The sequence below is a fragment of the Cololabis saira genome, chromosome 16 (assembly GCF_033807715.1).
Source record: "Cololabis saira isolate AMF1-May2022 chromosome 16, fColSai1.1, whole genome shotgun sequence".
In the NCBI taxonomy this organism is placed as follows: Eukaryota; Metazoa; Chordata; class Actinopteri; order Beloniformes; family Belonidae; genus Cololabis; species Cololabis saira.
In genome coordinates, this window is record NC_084602.1 from 9260618 (window position 1) to 9288125 (window position 27508).

The window sequence follows — 27508 nt, forward strand, 5'->3', positions numbered from 1 at the left end:
GGAATTGTTTATTGATTTCATAAAATATTCTCTAATTTATTTTTTATTTGGGGTTTTCATAAACTGTGAGCCATAATCACCAAAATCATAACAAATAAAGGCTTGAAATATCTCACTTTGAATGTAGTGGGGAAATAATATATTTGTTTCACCTTTAGTTAAATTTACTAGGAATTACGTTTTGCAATATATTCAAATTTTCCGACCTTCACATGTAGATTATGACATCAATAAATAAGAACATAATATGTGTCCGTATTGGTTCAATACGGAACGCAACTTTTAATTCCCAATTCCCAACCCCTACCTGGAGGTGAAGCCCGAGTCCTCCCCGCTGTCTGGTACACACATATAATAATAATGATAATAATAATAATAATAATAATAATAATAATAATAATAATAATAATAATAATAATAATAATAATAATAATAATAATAATAATAATAATAATAACATATAAAGATATGGGCACAGAGCGCAGCAGGTCCTGTTGTCCCGCCACAAAGATTTTGCTGGCCTTAATGTTTCCTGTGTTTTATTATGTTCATTATTGTTAAATTTAGTGTTGATGTGTGTGTGACAGACGTGTGTATGGGGCGTTAATGAAAATACGGGACAAATCACGTCCCGTATTAATTCAATACGGGACGCAACATTTTTTTCTCAAATAAAGGACAATTCCGTATTTTACGGGACGGGTGGCAACCCTAGAGCCGTGAGCAGCTATGAAGAGACAGAGCTCCTGGTAGATCTGGTCGTTCCTTTTCGCCCGTCTAGATCCCTTTTTAATTCTCTCCTCAGCCACCAGGTTTATGAACATCTGCACCTCAGAGTTGGATCACCAAACAGACTTTTGTGCTGCCGTTGCTGGTCGGATAAAATGAAGAAGCCGCGAGTCGCTCTTTCTCTGATTTCCTCCTCCTGACTCAGACGTCTGACTCCAACCCCCCCGACCAATCGGTGGCCTGTAGTGTGATGATGTCAGATACAGCCGACTCAGCCGCTTAGAACCTCGGCAGAATAGTTACAGAAAAAGTATCCACTCGGCACGTTAGACCCCTAGTGGAGAAGCGCAAAACCGAGGCGAGGCGCCATGAATGAAAACAGATAACATTTGTCCATGATTGCTGTATATTTATGTCCATTTTGTAACTTGGCAGCCCGCTTAAGGCTGGAATATACTTGCTGTTCAGAACGCATACGCGACTGCATCATGACCGACACGCGTATCCTGCGTTCGTTTCACACGTCATCGTGCGCGTACTCCAAATCGGTTCTGGAGACATGCAAACAGAAGTGTGTCCGTGCTCGTCTGAAGATGCAGCGGTGATGGTGCTGATGAGATGTTTTGTCCACCGATCAACATCTGAGCAACGTCTGAGCTGTCTGACGTCTCACCTGACCGACACCAACTTTTCATTGCATTTGCATTTGCATTGTTCTTTCATTTCATTTCATTTCATTTATTCCGTTCATGGTATATCTTCTTACAATGTTGTACATAATTCCAAGAAGTACACATTATCACCATGACGAAAAGGAGCAGGAAGAAGAAAACTTATGTTACCTGCCCCTCTCTGTAAATACAATTACATTTACTTGCTGAACACCTATCTATCTATACATATATAAACAAGAAAACAAACAAAAATACCACTCTTCTATTTATGTTTTTCCTCTTTCTCCTTCTTCTTTTTTGTAGGCACTTATCTTTTCCTTTTTAAACATTTTCTTAAGCTGACCCAAACTTGTGCAGCTTTTCAGTTCCTTGCTTTGTCTATGCCATATTTTTACACCTGTAACAGAAATACACATTTGTTTTATGTTTAGCCTTGCAAAAGTATGTTTGAAATCAAATTTATGTCTGTTATCCTCATCCTCCAATCTAAACAAATTTTGTAACTGTTCTGGTAATGATCTTGTTTTTGCTTTAAACATTATTTTTAAGGTTTGAAGCGAGGCCGGTTCTAGGGGGGGGCAGGGGTGGGCTGTGCCCACCCAAACGTGCGTCCTGCCCACCCAATCAAAGTCATGGGGATCATTCATTTTTTTATATATATATATATTTTTTTATAGGCTATATATATAAAAAAATATCACAAAATATCTGTACCGTTTCTGATTGGGTGGGCACTGCTCATCATTTTTAGACACTACAATGAACGCATACCGCAAAAGTTGTGTCTCTGAGACGTGAGACGTGTTCAGAACAGCAGACACACTGAAGGCTGATTTATGGTTCCGCGTTACACCAACGCAGAGCCCCCGGCGTAAGGTACGCGGTGACGCGCACCGTTCGTTGCGCGTCACTGCGTAACCTACGCCGTAAGGCTGATTTACGGTTCCGCCTCACACCGCGTCGCCGCATACCCCGAGACGCCTCTCTCCATCCCGCTGAGGGCGGAGAGCGCCGGTGCGGGTGGCGGTGCTGCGGTGCCGAGCCAGCCTGCCGCGGGACCTTTTAAATCCACGCAGAGCCTAAAATACATAAAATAAATGCAGCCTCAACAGGGCACAAGCCAGTGTCCTGTTTGTGCCTCGCACAACAGGTGTCGTGCCAAAAAGTGATTTCCTGCCAGAATCTGATTTCTCCCTGAAAATGGGTCTTTTTTACCTGCCAAAAATGGATTGAAGGCCAAATACAGTTAATAAAAGGTTGTTTCTGCCTAAATATGATTTGATCTCATTCTTGAGCTTCATAATATAAATACTAGAGCTCACAGGATTGCTTTTAACTCTTTTAAAGGACTATTACAACACAAAATAGGCATTTTCACCTGCCAAAAATTGATTGAAGGCAAAATACAGTTAATGAAAAGTTGTTTCTGCCTAAATATTATTTATATCAGATAATATATCTTTTTTTGCTGCTTTGCCAAAAAAATGCTACCTAATGGTTTTCTACCTTTGTAGAGCTACAATTTTACTGTGTTTTACTCCCTAAACCACTTCCTTTTCTCCCAAGTGGTCCTTGTCTCTTTCCAGGTCGTCATTGTAAATAAGAATGTTCTTAATGACCTAACTGGCTAAATAAAGGCGAATGACTGAATGAATATCAAATAAAGCAATAGAATTTGTTTTTTTTTTCTCTTTATCGTATTCACAAAGTGTAATGCAATTCATGTCATGGGTAGTGTATTTTGAAGGATCAAATACTCAACATCCCATATTATCCATGTTACATCGTGCAATAAATGATTGGCGTGGCAATCAAACTTTGAAAATCGACTGTGGGCATGCGCAGAACCACAAAGTAGCATTTCTCGGCAGGTAGCAAGGATTGGCAGAACACCGGTCCCAAGCCCGGGTTAATGCAGAGGGAAGTGTCAGGAAGAGCAATTGGGTTATCATACTGTGGAGAAGATAGATGAACTGATATGATGATAGCATAGTTTTCAATGCATTTCAGGGGTTTGACCCCCCAAAATTTTTTCGCCCACCCTACGTTTCAGTCTGCCAACCTTAGTGGGCCTCGCTAAATCCGGCCCTGGTTTGAAGTTCAACTATATCCACTATTTTCAATAAACCTGCCAAAATAAATAATCTATTTGATGGTTCTCTGAAGCCGACCCTGTGAATGACTCTCACTGCTCTTTTCTGTAGCACAAACAGAGGAGAGATGTTACTTGCATAGGTATTACCCCACACTTCCACACAATAATTTAGATATGGCAAAATAAATGTACAATACAGAGTTCTTAGTGTGTTAGTATTCAAAATAAACTTAACCTTATTCAAAATATATATACTCTTCGCCACCTTGGCTTTTACATATGCTATATGGTTTTTCCATGTCAGCTTGTCGTCTAAAATAATACCCAAAAACCTAAACACGGACACTCTCTCAATGCTCTCTCCTGCAAATGAAAGTGAAATTTCATCCTTTTTTCGATTTGTAAAAACCATATATTTAGTTTTTTTCAGATTTAACAAAAGCTTATTTTTATCAAACCAACTTTTAAGTTTAACCATTTCATTGGTGATATTTTCAGCGATAAGCCCCAAATCATCCCCAGAACAAAAAAAATTCGTATCATCTGCAAATAAAACAAACTGTAGAGTTTTTGAAACTTCACAAATATCATTAATGTATAAAATAAAAAGTTTAGGTCCCAAAACGGATCCTTGTGGGACTCCACATACTGTCCTCAGACATTCAGATTTATAACCCTCCAGCTGAACATATTCTCAAAATATAGTTAGTAAAATTCTGTTCTCTTAACCTTTGGAACGGTTTTAGGCAGTAAAGTAAAAAAAAAGATGGAATGCAATGACTTGCAACTCTAATAAACCCATATTCTATTCCTGATGGAACATATAGTATTAGGGGCTGAAACTGAAAGAATAAAAGTCCTTTGTTTTCCCTGTTCTAAGTTTTTTTTTTTTTTGGGCTCTAGTGGCCCTTTATTGAAGATGCAGACTGGAAAGGGGTAGAGAGAGAAAATGGGGACGACATGCAGAAAAGGTGCGCAGGCCGGGATTCGAACCTGCGACAGCTGCAGCCTCAGTATATGAGCCGCTGCTTAACCCACTGCGCCACCGAGCGGCCTTCCCTGTTCTTAGTTTGTCAGATTTTTTGTCTTTTGATTGCAGCCACATTTAGCAACAACACACTCCAAAAGTGTCTTTGTATATTTGTTAACCAACCTCTCAGCCCACAGAGCCCATATTTGGTTATAATTGTGATCTTATCTGCCAAAAGATTTGTTTTCTGTTTGAGTCTATAGCTGTTAACACCCTCTAGTGTCAATATATGGGACCAGTTGATTGTTTTGTATTTATTTATATACCCAAATGTTCAGGGTTTGATTTGGCCTTTCTTATGTGATCTTTTTTTCAAAACAATTCGACTGGTGGATTTACAACCCAGACAAGTGCAGATGTGGGACACACCAGCAACAGGAAGCTAACTTGTTCAGAGGGTTTGGGAGTGCCCCCAGGTGCTGTTGCTGTGTGGCACAAGACTGCCCTCCAATGGCAGAATTGGGAACAGTTACTGGAAATAAAAATCAAAGAGACTGTACTTTCCTCAGAACGGAGTCACTCTAGAGTTTTTTTTCCATACATAGGCATAAAAACTTAAATACACATTAATAAATGAGGTTAAAGTGAACCACACTTAATACTGCTTCTCAACTACAAAAGCTCTCAGTCTGACAGAGGAGGAAGGTGTGTTCGGTGTGTATCAGCAAGGTTTAACTGAGGGCAAAAACTGAGAAGGTGATAAGCTTTGAATGTGATTTTGGGCAGATTTAAAAAGGGCAAATTATTTCCAAACAGTTCTACCTGAGCTACCCATACAAAACAGATATCACTCAAACTTTATTCACGAAATTTGGACTTTTTTCTCAAGATTTCGACCTTTTTCTCAAAATTGTACTGCAACATTAATCTCGAGATTTCGACTTTTTTCTCTAAATTTCAACTTTTTCTCGACATTTCGACTTTTTTCTCGAAGTGCATAATGAAAAAAAATTGATCAATATTGCCTTCGAGGCGCAGACAACCTAGCCATAATTGCCTCTTGCCTAACGTTAACAGATGCATAGCTCATTCCACTGTACTGACCTAATAAGAAGCTGGAAATGAAGCATGGAAAAGATATTTTCCATTTTTGATAAAGGAACTTGGCAACATGGTGGCTTAATGGTTAGCACTGTTGTCTTACAGCAAGAAAGTTCCTGGTTTGGCTCCCGGGCCCGGGGGGAGTCTGTGTGGAGTCTGCATGTAGCCAGAATCCCTCTGGTTACCCCGGCTTCCTCCTACAGTCCAAAAACGTGCATGCTATATTGATTAATCATTCTACATTGCCCGCAGGTGTGAGGGCATATATGCATGGTTGTTTCTCTGTGTATGTGGCCCTGTGATGGACCTGCAACCTGTCCAGGGTGAACCCCTGTCTCCCGCCTGTAATTAGCTGGGATACTCCAGCAGACCCCCGTGACCCTGCAAAGGATAAAGCGGGTATAGATAATGGATGGATAGATGATAAAGTAAATTTTAATGAGAACGGGTTAAAACTGCAATAATTAGTACACGAGGAACAAGAGCCTTAATACAGTAGCTACTTGGGACTGGGGGAACAGTCCATGTAGTGGAGTTACTGAGGGGTTTAAATCGTTTCTGGACCTTCATTTTTCCCGTTCTCCAATTTATTAGGCTAATGTTGACAACCCTAGTTTCTAAAAATCATATCATTTAGAGAAATGAACATAAGTGGGGCTTCAGAACCTGTCCATTTATTGGATTATAAATTCCACTGATGTATTAAGTACAAATAGCTACATGAAAGAAAATGTATCCTAAAAAAATAATTTTGCCATCACTTTGGTCGTCGCCCCAGAGTTTTATTGCTTTTTCTGCAAGTCAGATTCTGGATTTTTTTCATGGAAGGAGAACTAATGGGAATGAGTTCAGTCAGTCTGTACAAACAGTTGAAATCCATTTCACATTTTCTTCATCCGTTTTTTGGGCCTCTGGTTGAAGACAGGCGAGGTTCCCATCAGAGAGTCGGGCGAGTCTGAGGCGTAACTGCCGTCAGACGCTGCTTCTCCTGGTGAAGGGGCCATGGCTCCCGCTGACTCGCTCATGGTGGACATGGGTCCCCCCTCCTCAAAGGCGTCTCCACCCAGCACCCCGTGGTGGTGGTGGTGGTGCTGGTGCTGGTGGTGGTGATGGTGACCGGGCCCCTGCCCTTCATCTCCATCCTGAGGCTCTATCTTCATGTGGGGCCACAGAGGGGAGTTGTTGGCCCCAGCTCCACCTTGTGAGAGGGGAAGATAAAAACACATTTGAATTTTCACAGAAAATCTAATTGGGAAGATAGTGTATCGGTATAAAGTAAAAAAAAATATTGAGATTGAGAAAGGCCATATTGCCCAGGAAATCTGTTCATCAAAATGATATATATTTGTATATGTATGAAATAACATTAGCAAAAGGTATATTTCTAAGAATATCAAAATATTGCTTTAATAGTGGGTAAAATAACTGCACAGTCTACACAATATGTGTATATATAACTTGGTACATATTTATCTGGAGCCTGGCGGAAGATGTGCTTGTTTTCAATGTAATATAATATTGTTTATATTGTAAGAGACTACTAGGATAACTAAATGCATAAAAATATTGAAAATTCTTCTGCAAGCTGCCTAATTACACTTTCCATGATTTTTAAATATCTCCCTGGGACGTGCTGGGAGCAGGATTGTTAACTGCCCTCAGTGCAAAACACTGAATATAGAAACTGGAGTTTCCACACACAAATCCATGCTGTAGAAAACACCAACTCACTTGAAGTATGAGGAGAATTGTCACCGTCCAGACCTGACACTAGTCTCTCAGCATGGGCCCCCAGGACCCCCATGGGCAGAGCCTGGTCCCCGGAGGCCAGATCAGCCTCGGGCTCCTCGCTCACAGGGAAGGAGATGTCACTCATGGGCTCGTCTTTAATCTTCGGGGGCTTGCAGTCCTCCAGAGCTTTCTCTGGATTCACCAGTCGCTCGTATTCCTCCGACAGATCCTTACTGACCTGGAGAAAGTAAATCTGTCTGTTTTTTTGCTGTGTACAATTACAGGACTATCTCAGAAAATTAGAATATTGTGATAAAGTCCTTTATTTTCTGTAATGCAAAAATGTCATACATTCTGGATTCATTAAAAATCAACTGAAATATTGCAAGCCTTTTATTATTTTAATATTGCTGATCATGGCTTACAGTTTAAGAAAACTCAAATATCCTATCTAAAAAAATTAGAATATTCTGGGAATCTTAAGCTGTAAGCCATAATCAGCAATATTAAAATAATAAAAGGCTTGCAATATTTCAGTTGATTTGTAATGAATCCAGAATGTATGACATTTTTTTTTATTTTTTTTTTTAATTGCATTACAGAAAATAAAAGGACTTTATCACAATATTCTAATTTTCTGAGACAGTCCTGTAGATTAACCAAGTATGGATGATAAAACAGTAATAACACTTTTGATTATTGTCCTATTAATTGTTTAGATGCATAAACTTGCTGGACCTCACCTGCAGCATGTAGCTGTGATAGTCCTTGATTCTCACTTGCCAGAATCGCTGCAAGGCCAGCACGCTGCCGATGCCCACTTCATGGAACACTTGCTCCACCACATCCGGGAAAGGACTCGCTCCAAAACGAGCCTCTCGGTCCACTGCTACCCGCAGCAGGCGTGTGACGCGTAAGTAATGCTCATGAACTAGGTCGGTCAGGGTCTCCAGCACGCTCTCCTGGGCAGACTCGAAGCCGACGTGGGCCAGTACCGTGGCTACTGACTGATAGAGGAGCTGTCTGCATGAGGGCCAACTCAGCTCTGTGACTGGTTCACCTTTACCCCTAAACATGGAAGAGCAGGGTTCATACACATTTTAACCAACACATTTCCATGACTTTCCCATGACTTGGCAGCAAGTTTCCATGACTATACATGACCTCTAAAACATCAATGTATGAATGAAATATAGGAACAAAACTATGTAAAAAGTCACTACAGTGGAGATCTAATGACAATTGTGTTTTTATACAAAATAAACATTTGTTTAAACTAACACTGATATACCAGCAATATGTTGTAGTATATGTGTTATATGTTTTATTGTAATCTAATATAACTGTAATAACTGTTGGAGAATGTGGTCACTCGATCCGATCTGTATGACGTGCAAGATGCTAGGCATGTCACGCATGAGACTTTTCGATATGAAATATTTATTGATCAATTTCAAATCTACCTTATTATTATTATTATTATTATTATTATTATTATTATTATTATTATTATTATTATTATTATTACCTTATTACTGTTATTACTAAATGTTATCATTAAGTGAGAAAAATAAATTCCATGACTTTTCCAAAACTTTTGGGGTGAACTTATTTTTCCAAAACTTTTCCAGGGCTTGAAAATGATATTTTCTAATTCCATGACTTTTCCAGCTTTTTTCAAAACGTATGAACCCTGAACAGCCAGAAAAGATGAAACATTGTAAACTGGTTGATAAATGGACTCTGGAGCTAATTGGCGAGCCTTCGGGATTAACAACTTCTAAATGCTTTTAATTTTGTTTTTACACAAAACAAAACTTGGATAAAAGGGAATATAGCTTTTTGTATTACTGTAGGTTTTGGTTACATTTAAATATGAAAAGACGGCTTAAGTCTTAAACTTACTTATGAAAGTCACTCTCAGGGTCACTGTGTCGGAGCTGGAAGGGCCGGTGTGGGGCTTTGCTGTCCGCAGGCAGCAGATCATCCGGCATAACAGGTGGGGTGGGGGGGCGTAGGGGCAACGTGGCATCAGTCTCTTCCAGCCGATTGCTCCCTTCAGAGGGCGTGGAGCTCTGACCCTGCGTCGGGGCCTGGGCTGCTGCCAGAAGAGCACGGAGGCGGCGAACATGCTGGCACAGCTGCACCGTGTGGATGGTGAGACTGCACGGCTCTGAGGGGATGTCCAGCATGGTGGTGGGCCGAGGACGCGGCGCTGACGGCTGGTGCAAGGAAGGATCCTGCATCTCCACAGAGCGAAACTCACGCTGAAGCAAGTCGAAGGAGCTGCGACTTGGAGGAGCCCCTGCGGGTCCAGGGATCTCCCCCCAGTAATGCATCATAATGACTTAAAAAAAGCTGGATTCACACTGGATTTAGGGCTGAAAACAGAATAAGGGGAGAGAAAGTGCATGAGAGAGTGAATTACTTTCTGGTGTTATTATAGTAAAAACATTTAACTCTGAATCCACTAGGCCTGTGTTGAAAAAGATCGATTTTCTGATTCTAAATCGATTCTCGTATTAATTCCTAAAAATCGATTTGTATGTCTAAAGATTGGTTGTTTTTTTTTCATCATTACATTTTTGCCTGGTGAACTTTAATCCCAGTAGTCCCAGTTTTGAAAACTGAACTTTTCTTTAGAGAAAATGCTGGACATTTCAGCTTAAATTTCTAAATGTTATATTAGTTCAATGAAGTTCATATTATCTATATTTACTATAGCTTGTCTGGTTTCTCTGTTATCGGACACGGTTTGTCATGAAATACCTGAAAAATGCCGGGTGCTTCATGGCAAGCTGTGTGTCTGGTGACAGAATAAATGAGACAAGCTAAAATAATTAGTTTACTGCTTGAGCTGTTGCAATTTCTTTCTTTTTTTGCACTTGAAATGGATATTGAAATGCCTATTTCAGTTCTTTATTTCTTAGTTATTTCCCAATAATTATTGTGAAATTATTATTTCAATAGTTATTTTACAGTCATATAATCCAGGCAACACTAACCCAAATCAATATCGAATCGAATCGAATCAAATCAAATCCTGATAATCGATTCTGAATCTTAAGAATCGGAATCGAATCGATTCTTGACATTTGAATCGATACCCAGCTCTAGAATCCACCCAGTATCAATAATGCTTTTCACAGCCTTCAGAGGGATCATTTAAATAAATTCTGCAATGCAAGTTAAGCAAGTTTCAAAAAACAATCTTTATATTTGACTGCATGATGACTACTTGTTGTTCCCAACCCCACTAGACTAAAAGCCCTCCATACTGATCACTGATCTCCAAAAAGGCAAACACTGTATTTGAGAAAATAGTTAGTGATCTGTGTAATAATAAAATGAACAAACAAAGAAACACAAAAAACCTGTTTGATAATAGTGACTTATACATGTACTCAAAACATGCACCGTCTTTGTGGTTAAACGACAACGTTGGCAATCAGAATAATACAGGTTATATTGTGGGTAGTTAGTGAATAAGCTTTTAATGCCAAATTGTACAACTTAAATATACTTTTCGACGAAGCTCAAAATTAAAAACGACTAGAAAAGTCCATGAAGTGTCAGTCGCTGAAGAAAAGAGACGTAGCTGCAAATAACGACTATTTAAAACGCAGCTACGGGCTAATAAGGCTGCAAAATATTATGCATATCAGCTACCTAAATGATGAATATATTTAATAAAACACAAGCGCTTCCCTGAGATGGATAAATATGATTTCTTACCTAATAAGTGCTGGTTTGAAGCGGGACGACGACCATTATTGTCCTTATGGGAAAAAAACCCCAATTGAACATTTAAAGATAATTAGTTCCGCAACCTTTCTTCTCTCTTTTTACACTGATAAAATTAAAACATTTATCAATATACCACGTGTAATTCCTATGTATCAATTTTAAACAACTCAAATTGTATTTTTGAACCCTGTCTTAACGTGAAGTTTTAAAGGGTTTTAGTAGAGGGGGACTGGTTTTACTGCTGCACCAAACAAACATGGCCGCCCCCACGCCCGCAGACTCCAGCGCGATCTCTGCAGATCAACTTATCACATCTACGGTAGAAATCGGTGACGGTTCGGTCTCAGAAAATGGAGACAAACGCAGTGAAAATGCCTTACCTGAAAGGGAACCAGAGAAGGACGAGCCATTTAAGAAACCGGCTATTTTGGCGGCGCCTTCTTTGGCCAACAAACACAGCAGCGCCAGAGCGCCTTCAGCTGTCACTGGTGTCACTGGTAGCGTGAAGGAAGAAACACCAGCAGAAGATGCTGCTCCTAAGACAAAAACCCTGGACAAAGGGGAGGATGACAGTAGTGAACCCGTTAAAATCAAAAGAGAGGCTAAAGCTGCCCGGGCAGCCCCGGCGGGGAAGTTCCCCCCGGTCCCGTACTCGGAGCCGGAGTGGGGGGGCGCCGCCCCCGAGTCCCGGTACGCGCTGGAGATCCTGAAGAACGGCACCGTGGTGGACTCGGTGGCCCTGGACGGCCGGAGCTACTTCCTGGTGGGCCGGCTGCCCGTGTGTGACGTGTCCCTGGAGCACCCGTCCATCTCCCGCTACCACGCTGTGCTGCAGTACCGGGGCCGGGCCGGGGAGGACCAGGACCAGGACCGGGACCAGGACCGGGACCAGGGCCGGGACCAGGGCCGGGGCTTCTACCTGTACGACCTGGCCAGCACCCACGGCTCCGTGGTGAACAAGAGCAGGGTCCCCCCCAACACTCACATCAGGATCAGAGTGGGACATGTGCTCAAGTTCGGGGGGAGTACCAGGTTTTTTGTCCTACAGGTAAATTATTCTGGTTCCATTTTCAACTAAGTTGATTGATTTTTTTTTTTTTTTGATTGATTTTGTTTTATTTTGTACATGTAAAAAAAACAACTATTCAAGAGAAGATAAGAAAACAAAACAAAGAATTTCATACTTTAACACTTGATATCTTAATTTACATTTGCAAAAAGGAGTAGGAAGAAGTGTAAACTTATTTAATCCTACCCCCATTCACTAATCATTTAACCTGTATTTATACTCACACACTGTACTCACACTGCTAAATATCAGTATTATTATTATTATTATTATTATTATTATTATTATTATTATTACATACTGTAATTATACTCACACACATACGTATACATACATACACATAGTTGAATATTATATCTATATATTTGTACACACATGCCCATATAAATATTTATATAAATATACTTATTTAAGATAAGAGATAAGATAATCCTTTATTACTCCTTCAATGGGGAAACTCACATGTTAGCAGCAGTACACTTAACACACAGGTGCATGGAAGGGGGTAAAAAAGTAAAAAATATATATATTTACAAGGTGTAGATAGACAGTATATGTACATTGCGATGGAAATAAAAAGTAGTGCAAAGGAAAAAAAAAACAGTGCAAAAAAATGTACACTATACTGTCTCTATTAACTGCATCTGCTCTATATATCTATTTACACACATAATCACACACACACACACACACACACACACACACACACACACACACACACACACACACACACACACACACACACACATATATATATATATATATATATATATATATATATATATATATATATATATATATATATATATAGACAAGTAAAAACAAATGAAAACAGTACAATATTTATAAATAAAAAACAAAACAAAAACAAATCAACAAGCCTCACAGGCAACCAAAGCGTTCAAAAGGATTACCGTAGAAGGAAGTCGTAGACTTATGTAATCCTAACCCTTATTTAGATTATCATCGTCAACACTTGACTTTTACAAAATCTTATCCCAATGTGGAATAACTTTATCAAAAATAGAAAATATTGTATTTTAACTTGAATGAAGATGGTTATTAAAAAAAGAAACATTCAGCGTGTCTCCTCCTCAAAAGGGTCCAGAGTCTGATGAGGAAGAGGAATCTGAATTTACAGTGACGCAGCTAAGGGAGCGAGCTAAAAAACAGAAAGAGGATCTTGAGAGGAGGATGCTTGGAGAAGTTTCTGATGAGGAGGATGGGACGGAAGAGGAAGGTCAAAGTAACAAGGAGCAGAACAAAACATCCAGAAAAGACCATGGTTGCACGTGGGGGATGGGTGAGTGTCCTGACAGGAGCCATGATTAAGATTACCTACTATCACAAGTCTGGTTCACCTTTTTCTGTAGGCATGGAAAATATTAAACCCAATGTTCTTTCCTTCCCTTTTGCTCCCTCTGTGTTCATGAATTTCCCCTTCAGATGAAGATGCAGCTCCAGAGGAAGATGAGAATGAAGAAAACCCATTTTCAACAGAGTTCCGCGAGGACCAGGAAGCGGCATACCTTAAAGATCCAAAGAAGGCTTTGCAGGGATTCTATGACAGAGAAGGTGAGAGTCCGCAGATATCTGCTAGTTTTATCGTCTTGGATTTTTACCTGACTTTCTCACCTGTGTCTTCTTTACTTTAGGGGAGGAGCTGGAGTTTGAGTATGAGGATAAAAGTCATGGCTCATGGCTCTGCAGAATCAAGTAAGTGACATGAAGCCCCTCGTTTATCAGTTTCTTCAGAGGACAGAGTAATAGTGTCCAGAGCTCATGTTCATTCTTCCGTCAGGCTGCCAGTGGACGATGCTACGGGCCATCAGCTGGTTGCTGAGGTGACCCACACAGGGAGGAAGAAGGAGGCAGCCGTGCAGTGCTGTCTGGAGGCTTGTCGAATGCTGGAGGCCAGAGGGATGCTGCGGCAGGAAGCAGGTGGGCACTCGGCCTCGGAGACAACGTCCAACAACAGCTGGGAGGAGCTGTGTTGAACGCAGTAACGTATTGTTGTGTTTTCAGTGTCACGCAAACGCAAAAAGAAGAACTGGGAAGATGAGGACTACTACGACAGTGATGATGACACCTTCCTGGACCGAACTGGTACTGTTGAGAGGAAGAGGCAGGAACGAATGAAGAAGGCAGGAAAGATTGAGGAGAAGCCCGACACCTACGAGTCATTGGTAAACATCTGCTATGACTTTAAATACAGCTGTTTAATATTAAAAAGTGCACAATAGGAAAGCAGAGCAAACATTCTCTCTGTATACTTTTTTATAAGTAAACTACTGAAGCCCCTTTTACGTTGCAGGATACCCCGTGTTAATTACCCCAATTTAGCATGTTGCCTCTCCTTTTTACATTTACTGACAGAGTTGGGTGTCAAGCTGACACCCTCAATAACCTCAGTAGGTTCACCTGGTCGCAGGTCAGGTCTGACGTAAACAGATTGACTTCTGATTCCTATTCCCTCCCCTCAAGTTGGCTTCAGGCACTGGGAGGCAAAAACACTCCTTACATGCAGGCCGTGGCCGGCTACAGCAGGGTGGTGGCAAGCAGTGACGCGTGGGCTAATCCCAACTGAGCGGTCGACCACGCTCCCAATTTTATTGCATATAAAAATGCAAATTCTGTGCGGGAATGTGGAGGCAGACCATGCACACATCTGTGCAAAAATTAAGATATACTGGCAAAGTGTAAATTTAGTTGTAAAAAATATTCTGGGATATGAAATCCCAAATACTTGCCCAGGGATGTATCTTGGGAATATTGGAAAGGTTGTAACGAGAGAAGATCTGTACTTGACTAAAGTGTTACTCGCAGCAAGTAAAAAAGCAGTCACAAGAAACTGGGTCAATGTAGATGCTCCAAAACAGGAACAGTGGTTGGAAATTGTCCAGGAAATTTGTGTTGACATATCTTTTAAGGATCAAAAAGAATGTATTTCAAAAGAACTGAGAAAAATGGAATACTTACATGAGACGTGACACCAACTGAACAAATGCCAAGTGGAACAGTGGACTGAATAGAGGATCATCTCCAGACAGTTTGTTAATGTTACTATTATTGTTAATCTGTAACTTGTTTGCAGTATTGTTTTGTTTATTTACATGTGAAAACATAATCCAAATTTAAGTTATAAAAGAAAAAATGCAAATCCTATATAAGTCATAAATACTAAGACATCCTGGGTTGATTGACACAAAGATGAAGCATGCACTTTCACGTGCAGGTGCAGGTGCAGGTGCAGGTGCAGGCGCAGGCGCAGGCGCAGGCGCAGGTGCAGGTGCAGGTGCAGGTGCAGGTGCAGGTGCAGGTGCAGGTGCAGGTGCAGGCGTGTGTTACATGAGCCAGGTGATGGAGACGGTCAGGTCTGAGTTGAAGATGGGAGAACTGAAAATAAAAAGATACACTTGTAGAAAAAGTAAAGTCTGGTAGAAATTTGAGGAAATAGTGAATCAAGGGGATACCTGCGCTATATTTAATTTGTTGGTCTGATGAATCATCAGTGTTTGAACATTTAGGTTAAGAACATGATTATTCCTAGTGCAGGGAAACAAGATCCCCTTTTAAATCAAATGCCAGCAACATCAACAATATGTTTCAGATATATCCAGGAATTGGTCACAGATGGGAATGCCCTTTTTAAGTCTAAGCTCTATGTTAATGCTGGCGCAAGACTTATCTTGCTTATGCGGTAAAATAACTGAGATCTGTATAGATGTAAAGGCACATTACAATATCACCATTTGGTTTTGCTATTCATATAACCTTAAAGCAATGATTAATCAAGAGCTCACCTTTTATTTATCTTATTTTTGAAAGAAAAAAAAACTGTGGGTCGCATAGCAGGTATTATTTTGTGTTTACCAGAATTTGCTGTTCCAGTTCGCTGAAAAACTCCCACAAACAGCCTTGTGTTTCGTCAAAAATGCTCGGTCCAAACACAACAACAAAACATGAAAAAGAAAACTGGCTTTTTCCAAGTTTTGCTATTTTATTCATTTTTCTCACTTTAGTAAGTAGTTTTCAAATCAAATCAAATCAAACTTTATTTATATAGCACTTCTCATACAAATAATGCAACACAAAGTGCTTAACATAAAACAAATAAACATAAAACGTATTAATGCCCTGCCCCCCTCCCCCTCCCCGCAGACACAAGCACACTACAATTGACCTAAGTTATACACACAGACACACACACAGACACACGGTGCAGTTTTCACATCCTTTACCTTCAGGAGGGATCAGAGCCTGATTCGCTGTTGTGCTCTCTGCAGTTAATCGCATGTTAGTGCTAACCCTATTTCTAGGTTTAGGTACTTATTACAAGGTTCAGAATTCTTTGACAAGGATATTAAGCTGAAAAGTTTCCTTTGCAGTGGAAACGTTTGGAGCTTTTACCACGGCATCATGAGAGCGTTCTCTGTGAAAAGCTCTATATAAATACGTTCTACCTACTTAATAAAAGTTCTGATGTTTCTCTGCTCCAGCACACGTGAATCAAACAAATGGATCGCTGTTTGGTGGGTCACATCCAAATGTTGCCATAAAAACAACACTTTGTCCAAAAATCAACCTAGTAACCCTGAAATAAGTCTAGTGATCTCTTTATTGGTTTAATTTTTACATATTCTTTTCACCAAGATTAACCCACAATTCATATAAACACCTTTTAAATGCTGGTACACTTTTTCAAGCAAGACAACTTAACGTGTAATAATCAAGAGTTCTCTTGTACTTTTCACACCATCTGTGGCCCTCAGGAACGACTGATGTTTAACTGTCCTGCTTTCTCCTGTGGAACACAGTTTTCACCAGTTTGACAATAGAATACTAAGAAATCCAATTTTTATTTGGTGACTAAATGCATCACTTTTATCTGTGATGGGGCAGTTTTTCATTGCATGTGCAGAATACGCAAAGATGGCAATTTGTGCAGCCTGTTGTGCAAAATGAACTCTTGGAGCAACAACAACCAAAACGTCTGGGACAAAACACTTCAAAGAGCATTTAAATGCCCGGTCCTGTAACGTTAAGAAAAAAATAGTACAAGTAGATCACTCAGCAAGCAGTCTATATACTGCTGATTAAAGATTTTTGGAAGAAATTAGAACCATCCAAAATCATCACCAGAAGGTCCGACTTTAGAAAATCTGTAAATTGGAATTGTCAAACACAGTTGCAACTGTTTCATCTTCAGTATTAATAGTTTTAACAAGGAGGAAAAAATATCAACTGTAAAAATTACAACCACATAACCTTTTGAATTGACCTCTCTTGTTTCCATGTGTGTATGTTTGTTGTTCTACAGGTAGCCAAACTGTCCACGGTGGAGAAGGAGCTGGAAGAGACTCGAAAAAAACTCCGTGTTGGTAAAACAGGTAAGTCATCAACGCCTCTATTTCTTAAATTACAGATATGGAAATTTATGGACTTAGTGAAAATTAGAACAGCAATTCTAATGTTCAAAGCAAGAAATAATGCACTGCCTGAAAACATTCAAAAAATGTTTCAAGATAAAGAAGGAAAATATCATCTAAGAGGAAAACTACATTTTAAACAACCTTGTGTACGTACTGCTCTTAAAAGCATGTGCTTATCAGTCTGTGGGGGAACTTTGTGGAATTGTCTTGTTGATGAAATCAAACCAAGCACTAACTCTATACAGTTTAAAAACACATACAAGAAAACTATTCTTGACAAATATAAAAATAAGGATCCCTAAGAACTCAATTTACCTTCTGTATGTATTTCTTTTATTATTATTCTGTTCCTTATACCAGTGGTTCCCAAACTTTCTGTGCCCAAGGCACACCAAAGGACAAATAAAAATTTCAAGGCACATCTATTGTGCAAAATAGCCTTATAACACGTGTTATCACTAATATCATCTGTTTATCGGTTAAGTTTATTATTTACTAATGCCAAATAAGATATGACAAAGACAACTATTCTACTTATGAAATATTTATTAACAAAATACTTGACAAAAATATTTAAACTTTATCAAATTGGGCTTCATCAAACACACCCATTTCAGGAGGATTTTTTAAAAATAGTTTTTAGATAAAGAGTTTGCCTCTGTATTATGGAATGAGTGCATTCAAAGTAGTATATAGTAAATTAAAATAATTATTTTTGTCTAGTTGTATACTATATTGCAGTAGGCTATGGTTGTCACAAAATCCCACGGCACACTTGGACTTGCCTCAAGGCACACCAGTGTGCCGCGGCACACAGTTTGGGAACCACTGCCTTATACGATACAAATGTAACTACCTGCATTCATGGCTGGTCATGGATCATCAGAGAAGTGACTGGGAAATTACATTTTTGAGTTTAGGATATTGTATGAGGCTAGTTTAATTATGCCTTGATCTTTGTTTATTAATTGTTTGTGTTGTATTTATTTATTTTTTGTTATTATCTTGTTTTTTCTTTTCTTATTTTATTTTAATTTTTATATTTTCTATGGCATATATGATATTGTGAGGAAGGGACAGGACTAAATAAGTGTTCTGCTTCCTCCTGTTCCCTCTCCAACACATTATTTAGCTGTTGTTCTTTATTTCTGCATGAGACTGTTAAATGTTTGTTTTGTTGATATTTTGACGCTTTTAATTTGATTGTGATGTATTGTTGTTTGAGATAAAGCCAACAATCAAATAAACCTGCACGTGGATAACTGACTGGTCCACATGTGTAACTGAAACCTCTCTCAGATTCCTCAGGTTCCTCCACCGAGGACTCCCTGGAGGCCTTCATGACGGGAGTGAGGAGCGAGGCGGCTATGGACGCGGTGGAGCGCAGGAAGCTGCACGTGCACCTGGCTGACCTACTGAAAGAGGCTCAGAGTCTCCGTAAGCTGGTGGAACTGACACGGCCAGCGCAGATGCCCTCCCTGCTGCCCAGGTCAGACCAAAGATCTGCCTGGAAACCAAGATCTTTAGCTCCTAAAACAATCCTGAAGTACTGGCTTTAATCATGTTGTTAATTATTAACATTTAAAATGATCTTAATGTAAAATGATTTCACTCCAATTTAAATTAGCCATATTTCCACACTTAAAGCTATGTTTGTTTGTTTGTTTGTTTGTTTGTTTGTTTTTTATTTAGGATCCCCATTAGCATTAGTAACAGCATTAGCTTTTCTTCCTGGGGTACGACATACACACAACACACAAATTAACACACTTAATACATAAAAGACATACATTGTACATGACAAACAAAACAATAATACACTGCAAAAACTCAAAATCTTAACAAGAATATTTCTAGTAATAAAAAATCTCATTACACTTAAAACAAGACTCATCACTGGAAAAAACAAAACAATTTTCACCTGTTTCAAGTACGGTAGATTTTCACTTAAAATAAGTAGAAAAATCTGCCAGTGGAACAAGATTTTTTTGCTTGTAATGAGAAGATAAATCTTGTCCCACTGGCAGATTTTTCTACTTATTTCAAGTGAAAATTTACAGTTGAAAATTGTCAAACAAGTTATTTATCTGGTAATGACTCTTGTTTTGACTCAAGTGTGATGAGATTTTTTTTGACTAAAAATGAGACATTTTAACTAGAAATAAGACAAATATTCCTGGTAAGATTTTGAGTTTTTGCAGTGTAGACACAACTACCTAATTCACAAACAACACAGATGATAACTAAATCACCATCATTCTCAGACATAAATACATATAAATGAAATCAAATAAAACACCTTCATAAACAATACCTGCGGAAATGACCTTATCTTAGAATTCTCAACCACTTTTCACTTTTATTGTGATAGGGTTTACACTACCTGTAATTCTATTCAAACTTCATTCTATTCCTTTCCAAATGTCAAATCATAATTCATTACATTTTAAAAGATATTGTTTCAACTGAATCTTAAACCAATCTTTGCTACCTACCTGAGAAATGTGAACTGGTACAGAGTTCCAGCCAACCATGGCTCTGTAAAAAAAAGTTATCTGTATCAAACCTGTTCTCACCCTTAGTAGTATGAACCTCCTTCTGATGTAATTCTACTGTAACCACGGTGAGCAGAATGATAGTATAATCTGTCATGCAGTTGTTTTGGAGAATGTGTCACCAATATATTCCTCAGAAAATTTACCAAAGTATGATGTGTTGATCTGTGTTCCTGTGATAGTGGCAGCTCAGAGGCAGAGAAACCAAAAAAGACGTTACCACTCTTTGGAGCCATGAAGGGAGGGAACAGATTCAAACTGAAAACTGGCACCATCGGGGTAGGTTCTTCAGAGGGCTCCGGTCCCCTGAAGTTAGTCCTCTCCTTTTTTTTTACCCTTTTCTTTTTTTGCATCAGTTACCTGTCATTTACACGTTAAATTCTCGTGCAGAAGTTGCCTCCTAAGAGGCCGAACCTACCGGCAGAGCTCTTTGACATGAAGAAGCTTCCATCTGGTGGAGATGAGGAGGAGGAGGAGGAAGAAGAGGAGGAAGACGCAGAGAAAAAGGAGGAAGATGGGGATGAGTGTAGGAATGTGGAGCTTAAACCTGACCCTGAACCACCTGGTATCTCCACATCCACAGATAAGGCTCCTTTGGGACAACTGAAAGATGATTCCCACAAGGTCAAAGGTGAGAGAAGCATTAACTCCTGAAGGAATGCACAGCTTGTATTTTGATTATTTTTTTATTATTTTAGATGATCCAGATACTTTGACAGCCTTTTCTCAAGGCGCCACCAGGTGGCAGAGCATTATACATAAAACAGCCTCCTGTTTGCTCTTTCAGCATCATCTTATGCAAAAACAGACATTTTGGACTTTACAAATAGCCAATGTTCAGAGGTAGTTTCTTATTTTGAAGGGATCCAAGTGAAAACCCAGGGATTTACAAACGAAATGTGTGCTTGATTCTTCAGCTTTCAGGGCATGCAGAATAAATTACTCCAACATCATTTACACATAAATATTTTATTTCAAAATGTTAAAATGTTAGTACTGCTAACCTTTGCTCTGATAGTTGTGTTTTTGTTCTCCGGCAACAAAGTGTCTAAATTATTAACATTTAAAATGCTGAAGATTTCTATCCGTCTATCTTGATAATATTTTAATGTTTACCGTAAAACCGTTAGTTTTCAGTGCTATTATGCAGAACAACAAAAGCAAGCGCCTCGTGTCACAGAAAAGTTTGTAATAGGTATCAGCGAAGTAGAGGACTGGTGAAACAAGCCAACATACAACCAACAAACACGTCCTGGACGGGGACCAGTATTGTCGACAGAACAATGGGATTCCAGTAAAGCCCTTGAATTCATCAAATCTGGACAAGACTTGGCAAATTTCATTTGTTGTAAATACCAGGTTTTATCATAGCAACCGATCAATGAGACACTAAAACATGAGAGTGATGAATGCTCCTAATAATTACAATAAAATAGCTCCGGCCATGACGGTTAAAATATTTTAATCTCCCTGACTTGTGCATGCCCACTCCTTTTCTCATTTGAGTTGTTTGCTTGAATTTATATTAGATCGGACGGACAAACAGAGGAGTGATGGAGCGGTGCAGCGGGCGGCTACGGGCAGCAGCAAAACGACAGCAGCCTCCCTGAACACAGGTGGGTCCTTTATTTTATATTTTCAATTGCCCATAGGAGTGAGTGTGAGCGTGAAGATGGTAGAGATGATGGATCTTTTGATATTTTTCTATACTGTATAAGTTTGTATTTATTTCAAGTTGGATTCACATAATTAATTCAGATAAGAGTAACACAACTCTAATTTAAGTAAAAGTCCTTGTACCATTAGAGTTGAGGGGAAGGTCACAAATTTCATACTGCAGAAAGAAAAGTGTTACTGTTGTTACATTATTATTATATTATCAATGTTATTATGTGAGGCCAGAGTTTTGAAGGACAGCATTACAATATTTGAGTGTAAAAACCATGAAGTCTGTGTTTGTTTTGATATGAGAGTAACATACACACTTAGCAAACACACACATACCCTCAGTATGTTGTTCACTGAAGCTTCCACCAGTTGTATGAAAAGCAAGACTCGGGTACACAAAACATGCCGTTAAATTAGTGCATTGAGCTATTTTTATTTTATTTATTTATCTAATTACTTTTCCTGTTTCGACATAACACAAACATCTTAAGCATTTTTAGGAAAACTGAAAACAGTTACTAGCTTATGTTGTTATCTTGTTTTATTTCATCTTAACTTCGTGGGCAGATGTGCGAAATATTTTGTTATATCCTTATATCGTTTATATCGTTTGTTATATTGTTATAAGTAGAATAAAATCTTTATACAAAGGAGACCTTCCACAGCAAATAGATTCCTCACTTTCGTTCTTTGTGAACAAAGTAAAGACCCCCAATGACTCAACGATCACTAAGTCAGTCCAAAATGGCCTAGCTCTGGGATATTTGCAAGACCTAATAGTACCTTATGTTCATAACAGAGCTCTGTAACAGAGTTGTCAGAGTGCAGGTTTACTCGTAGTTTCTAGAGGATCCAAATGTAGATTTGGAGGGCGGGCGTTCTGCTATCAGGAACCGTTACTATGGAACCAACTTCCAATCTGGGTTAAGGAGGCTGACACCACCTCCACATTTAAAACTAAACTTAAAACCTTTCTGTTTAGTAAAGCCTATAGTTAGTGTTAGTAAACCTCTAGTTGGTGTTAGTAAACCTTTAGTTAGTGTTAGTAAACCTTTAGTTAGTGTTAGTAAACCTCTAGTTAGTGTTAGTAAACCTTTAGTTAGTGTTAGTAAACCTTTAGTTAGTGTTAGTAAACCTCTAGTTAGTGTTAGTAAACCTTTAGTTAGTGTTAGTAAACCTCTAGTTAGTGTTAGTAAACCTTTAGTTAGTGTTAGTAAACCTCTAGTTAGTGTTAGTAAACCTATAGTTAGTGTTAGTAAACCTAGTTAGTGTTAGTAAACCTCTAGTTAGTGTTAGTAAACCTTTAGTTAGTGTTAGTAAACCTCTAGTTAGTGTTAGTAAACCTTTAGTTAGTGTTAGTAAACCTTTAGTTAGTGGTTAGTAAACCTCTAGTTAGTAAACCTCTAGTTAGTTATTCTCATAACCATCATTGCTCTCCATTGTTCCTGTAGTTTTTTGTGCTGGTCTGACCCCCCCAGTATTGACCTCCAGCAGGAGGTCCCCCCTTATGATCCAGGTCCTGGTCCAGGTTTCTTCCTCCTAAAGAGGAGTTTTTCTTGCCACTGTTTGGCTTAAGGTTTTTTCTCCCACTAGGGGAGTTTTTAGCTGTCATTGTTTATGTAATAACTGCTCAAGGTCATGTTCTGGGTCTCTGGAAAATGCCTGGAGACGACTTGATAACAGTTTCACAGAGCAATCCCTTTTCCAAGTAGTTAAATGATGAATGATGGTTCTTCATGTGGTACGATCTGAAGGATCAGACATGGGTGACCACCTTAGGCTTGTGCCTTTGGCTTAGCCTTATATGTATTGAAATTATTTGAGTTTGTGAATCTTTAATATTACACACTTCGACTTAACCTTTACCACATGTAGGGGTTGCTAAAAATGGTAAAAGTTACTCTGTGGTACTTTAAATGAAGCCAATAAGGGAAAAAAGCATGAACTCTCCAGGGTTCATGTTGTCTGCAGAGAAGTCAAAGTAAATTTCAGAATGACTTTTTGCATTCTCCACATCCTTTTTCTGATTTGTGGTTGTTTTTCATTTACTTATGAAACACCTCTTCTGATCTTTACTCCCGTGTCTAAAACAGAGGGTGAAACGGAGCCAGCAGCAGACCCCAGTTCCACAAAGAAGAAGAGGGTGATGGGTCCCAGCAGGGTAGGCCCTCACTCAGAGCCCAGCATATCCTTTCAAAACCATGGAAAAGGTGGTTGTACAGTGTTAAGTTTCTTCTTCCTGTGTCTCCACAGCCTCCAGTGCAGCTTTCAGGATCGTATCCAGAGGATGACCCAGATTATTCAGTGTGGCTGCCTCCTGCAGGTAAAATAAACCAGACTTGCTGCTGCTGATCACCTACGTTCTTCCATCCCACTCCTACTGTAACTGTGGTGTCTGTGCTTCAATGAACCCAGAGTGTTTACAGGAACAGGAGCACTCATGTTTTGGTGCTGCTGAGTGTATGAATGAAGGACACAGATACAGATGTAGAATGAAGCAAACGGGCTGTCAAGGTCTATTTGTGCAGCTAAATTTACAGCCACACTTTCATTGTTCACTGAAATGCAGGTCAAAGTCTCTTAAAAGTGATAAGACAAGCTTTAATAATAATGATAATTAAAAAAACATTAAATCAGCTGTCTGCTTTTAGTCAGGTTGAGATTTAAGGGCACAGTGCTTCAATAAATTTCATGATGTGGTATTTAACATGCATGTGAGGAACGGTTCCTCAACTTTAGTTGACATGTGTCTTCATGTCACTTGTAATTGTAATTTATTTATGTCAAAACAGGGACAGTGCACAATAAGACATTAATCTTGTACAAGAGAATATGCATTGTGCCAGGTTGTAGCAGCTTGCTATTTTCCACCTGTAGTTCCTGGGCAGGTTGATGGAAAACTACATACAAATTACCATAGTATAGAAAAAGAAAAAATAAGTAAAAGAGCAGAACAAAGCAAAGAGTCAATAGATAAAATACAAATGGATAAATAGAAACATGGAAGCAGATTCAACAGAGCATCTTTGACAGGATCTGTCAAAAATTGGCAACAGCATGGCTATCATTTAAGATAGAGCCATTTACCTTGAGCTGAATACTCTCATATGGTTATTTTTCCTTCCCAAGTAATTTGTCGATGCTATTCCATCATTTTTTACTGTTCCCTTTCGCTTCTCTGATAAGATCCAGAAAAAAGGTTACTCTAGCCCAGGGGTCGGCAACCCAAAATGTTGAAAGAGCCATATTGGACCAAAAACACAAAAAAACAAATATGTCTGGAGCCGCAAAAAATTAAAAGTCTTGTATAAGCCTTAGAATGAAGGCAACACATGCTGCATGTTTCTATATTAGTTATAACTGGGGGGAAGATTTTTTTTTTCATGATGCACTTCGAGAAAAAAGTCGGAATATCGAGAAAAAAGTCGAAATGTCAAGATTAATGTTGAAGTACAATTTTGAGAAAAAAGTTGAAATGTTGAGAAAAAAATCGAAATGTTGAGGAAAAAGTCAAAATGTCGAGGAAATAGTCAAAGTTTCGTGAAAAAAGTTGAAATGTTGAAAAAAGTTGAAATGTTGAAAAAAGTCGAAATGTCAAGATTAATGTTGAAGTACAATTTTGAGAAAAAAGTCGAAATGATGAGAAATAAGTCGAAATGTCGAGAAAAAAGTCAAGATTAAAAAGGAAAGGAAAAAGGAAGAAAAAAAGAGCAGAAAAGGTAAAAAGACAAAAAAAAAGGGAAAAAATAAGAGAAAAAAAGAAGAAAAAGGAAAAAAAGAAGAAAAAAAGGTCAAACATTTTTGAAAAAGCTCCAGGAGCCACTAGGGCGGCGCTAAAGAGTCGCATGCGGCTCTAGAGGCGCGGGTTGCCAACCCCTGCTCTAGCCTTTCTAAGTTGCTGTGTAACTCTGTTTCTTGTGACGCTAAGATGTTTTCTTGTGCTCTCACAGGTCAGACCGGAGATGGTCGCACCCATCTAAATGACAAGTATGGTTACTGAGGAGGAACATATATAAGAGCTCTTCTGTCTCCATTCCAGCGGCGTGTACAGAGCAGATAAAATCTGCACCACAAAGCCTCCAGTTTCCTCAGCTCTGACCATCGACCCGCCCGGAGCCTCTGCGTGCTCAGAGATCAGGACGATACAATGGAACAATACCGCTTTCATCCATCTCATATCTCAGACTGTGACAAACACAAAGTGCAGTATTTCAGTTCACATCAGAAGTGACGGAGCAGACTGTGGGCAGTCGTCCTGCTGGCGCTTCTCACCCCTGATGGGAATGGAGAGGGGCAGCGCTTGGACGTCGTTGTTTTGAGTTCTACGCCATCCAAGCAGAAAATAGGAGGTGGCGTAGCAAGAGCAGCAACTGATCTCAATTTCTTTTTCTAGTCTTTTGGCTGCTCGTCTCGCAGTTAAACCAACCTGATATCCAATCTGCATCCCCTCCTCTTGTTTGGCTTCAGACGATTGCTGGCGTAACCTTTAATTTTTGTATTTTTTTTTTCATCTAAAAGGATGGAGTGTGTAGTAGGGAGGGAGAAAGAGAGGGAGCAGCTTTTCTGACCATCTGGACACTTGGATGGATTACCGGTTGAAACGTAAGCTGATAATGACTCAGGCTAAGTGGAGCGTGTGTGTCTGTATTTGCGCGCACACACTGGACAACCTTTTGAAAGTTCTCTTTTTAACAAGATTGTGTTCATGATTGAGTCGGCGGAGTGTTTGCTCGGAGCGGGATTCCTCACTGAGAAATCCCACTTGGTGTTTTTATCTTGTTTTGCTGCCACACTTCCCACACAGTTTTTTTTTCTTTTCTTTTTTGTGCAGCACAAACATTAAATGTAAACTGTCTTTCATTACATAAATGTACAATAAAAATGAGTGTACAGAGCCTGCAAGTTGCCTAAAGTTTGAACAGCCTCCCAATCTTCTGCTCTGCTTCACTGAGCCGACCTCTCACCCGCTTCAGTTTTTCTCTGTCAAGCTGCTCACACTCATAAAGACTCTCTCGGCCTGAACTGGCACAAAGAGGCTTGCAGTCTGTGACCTACTAATCAGGGATGGAAAGTAAGTTTCCCCATTCTTTAACGTGAGCGAATCCCTCCCTTTCCAGCAAGCAAGCGAAGATGATGAAACATTGAGCTTTTACTCTTTCATAACAGGAGATTGTGTTAAACGTAAAGGGGCTCTTTAAAGCCTTTCACTACTTATTCTAGCTTTCTCATTTTAGCAGACACGTTATACTATACAGATACTTATGTTTTTATCAGTTATGATCCACTACAAGCGTGCAGGCATACTTGAGACAATGATGTTTAATCACTTTTCAGGAGGAATGGAACCGTTATACTGAGCCGAACCAACAGGTTGGTCCAAATCTAAGTGTATGTTTCAGACAGTCTGACCAAACCTTTCCTGCTTTGAAAAACACCAATCATTTTTCTGAAGTTTGTAATAGTAGTTGTTGCATCTGGATTTTCTCAATCTGGCAGAGATTATAGTTCATTCTATTTATAACCCCAAAGCAGTTTTTACATCAATATTTCTTTGCAGACAGTTTTAACCCTACATTCTATTAAAGTTTTCTTATCAGATTCATTTTATTTGAAAATATGGATCCATCGTTGCATTAAGATATAAGTGCAACAACTTTCAAAAACAGCTTGGTCAGTAATGTTTTTACCACTTTTTAATGTTGCCATTCTTTTTCACAAGACTTAAAAGGTGTTTGAC

General features: G+C 39.2%; 2 protein-coding genes across 3 annotated transcripts; one reads left to right on the plus strand and one right to left on the minus strand.

The window, feature by feature from the left end:
* Nucleotides 1-6450: 6450 nt before the first annotated feature.
* supt7l (SPT7 like, STAGA complex subunit gamma) lies at nt 6451-11804 on the minus strand. 2 transcript variants are annotated; one of them, XM_061743505.1, is made up of 5 exons: nt 11428-11804; nt 9206-9681; nt 8044-8368; nt 7301-7538; nt 6451-6767 (listed from the first exon to the last, which is right to left on the minus strand). In XM_061743505.1, the coding sequence occupies exons 2-5, from the start codon at nt 9640-9642 to the stop codon at nt 6451-6453; spliced, it is 1317 nt and encodes a 438-aa protein (XP_061599489.1). In that variant the 5' UTR covers nt 9643-9681; nt 11428-11804. The 2 variants fall into 2 exon arrangements, with proteins under 2 accessions (XP_061599489.1, XP_061599490.1); XM_061743506.1 differs by lacking the exon at nt 11428-11804 and adding an exon at nt 11036-11155.
* Nucleotides 11302-26676, plus strand: slc4a1ap (solute carrier family 4 member 1 adaptor protein). The gene is given in 15 exon segments (XM_061743507.1): nt 11302-12095; nt 13218-13419; nt 13563-13691; nt 13772-13832; nt 13918-14057; nt 14142-14302; nt 17437-17506; nt 18848-19037; nt 20286-20382; nt 20494-20772; nt 21265-21274; nt 22754-22775; nt 23848-23932; nt 24025-24094; nt 25722-26676. Coding segments are annotated over 15 exon segments (2358 nt in total). The 5' UTR covers nt 11302-11303; the 3' UTR covers nt 25772-26676.
* Nucleotides 26677-27508: the final 832 nt, after the last annotated feature.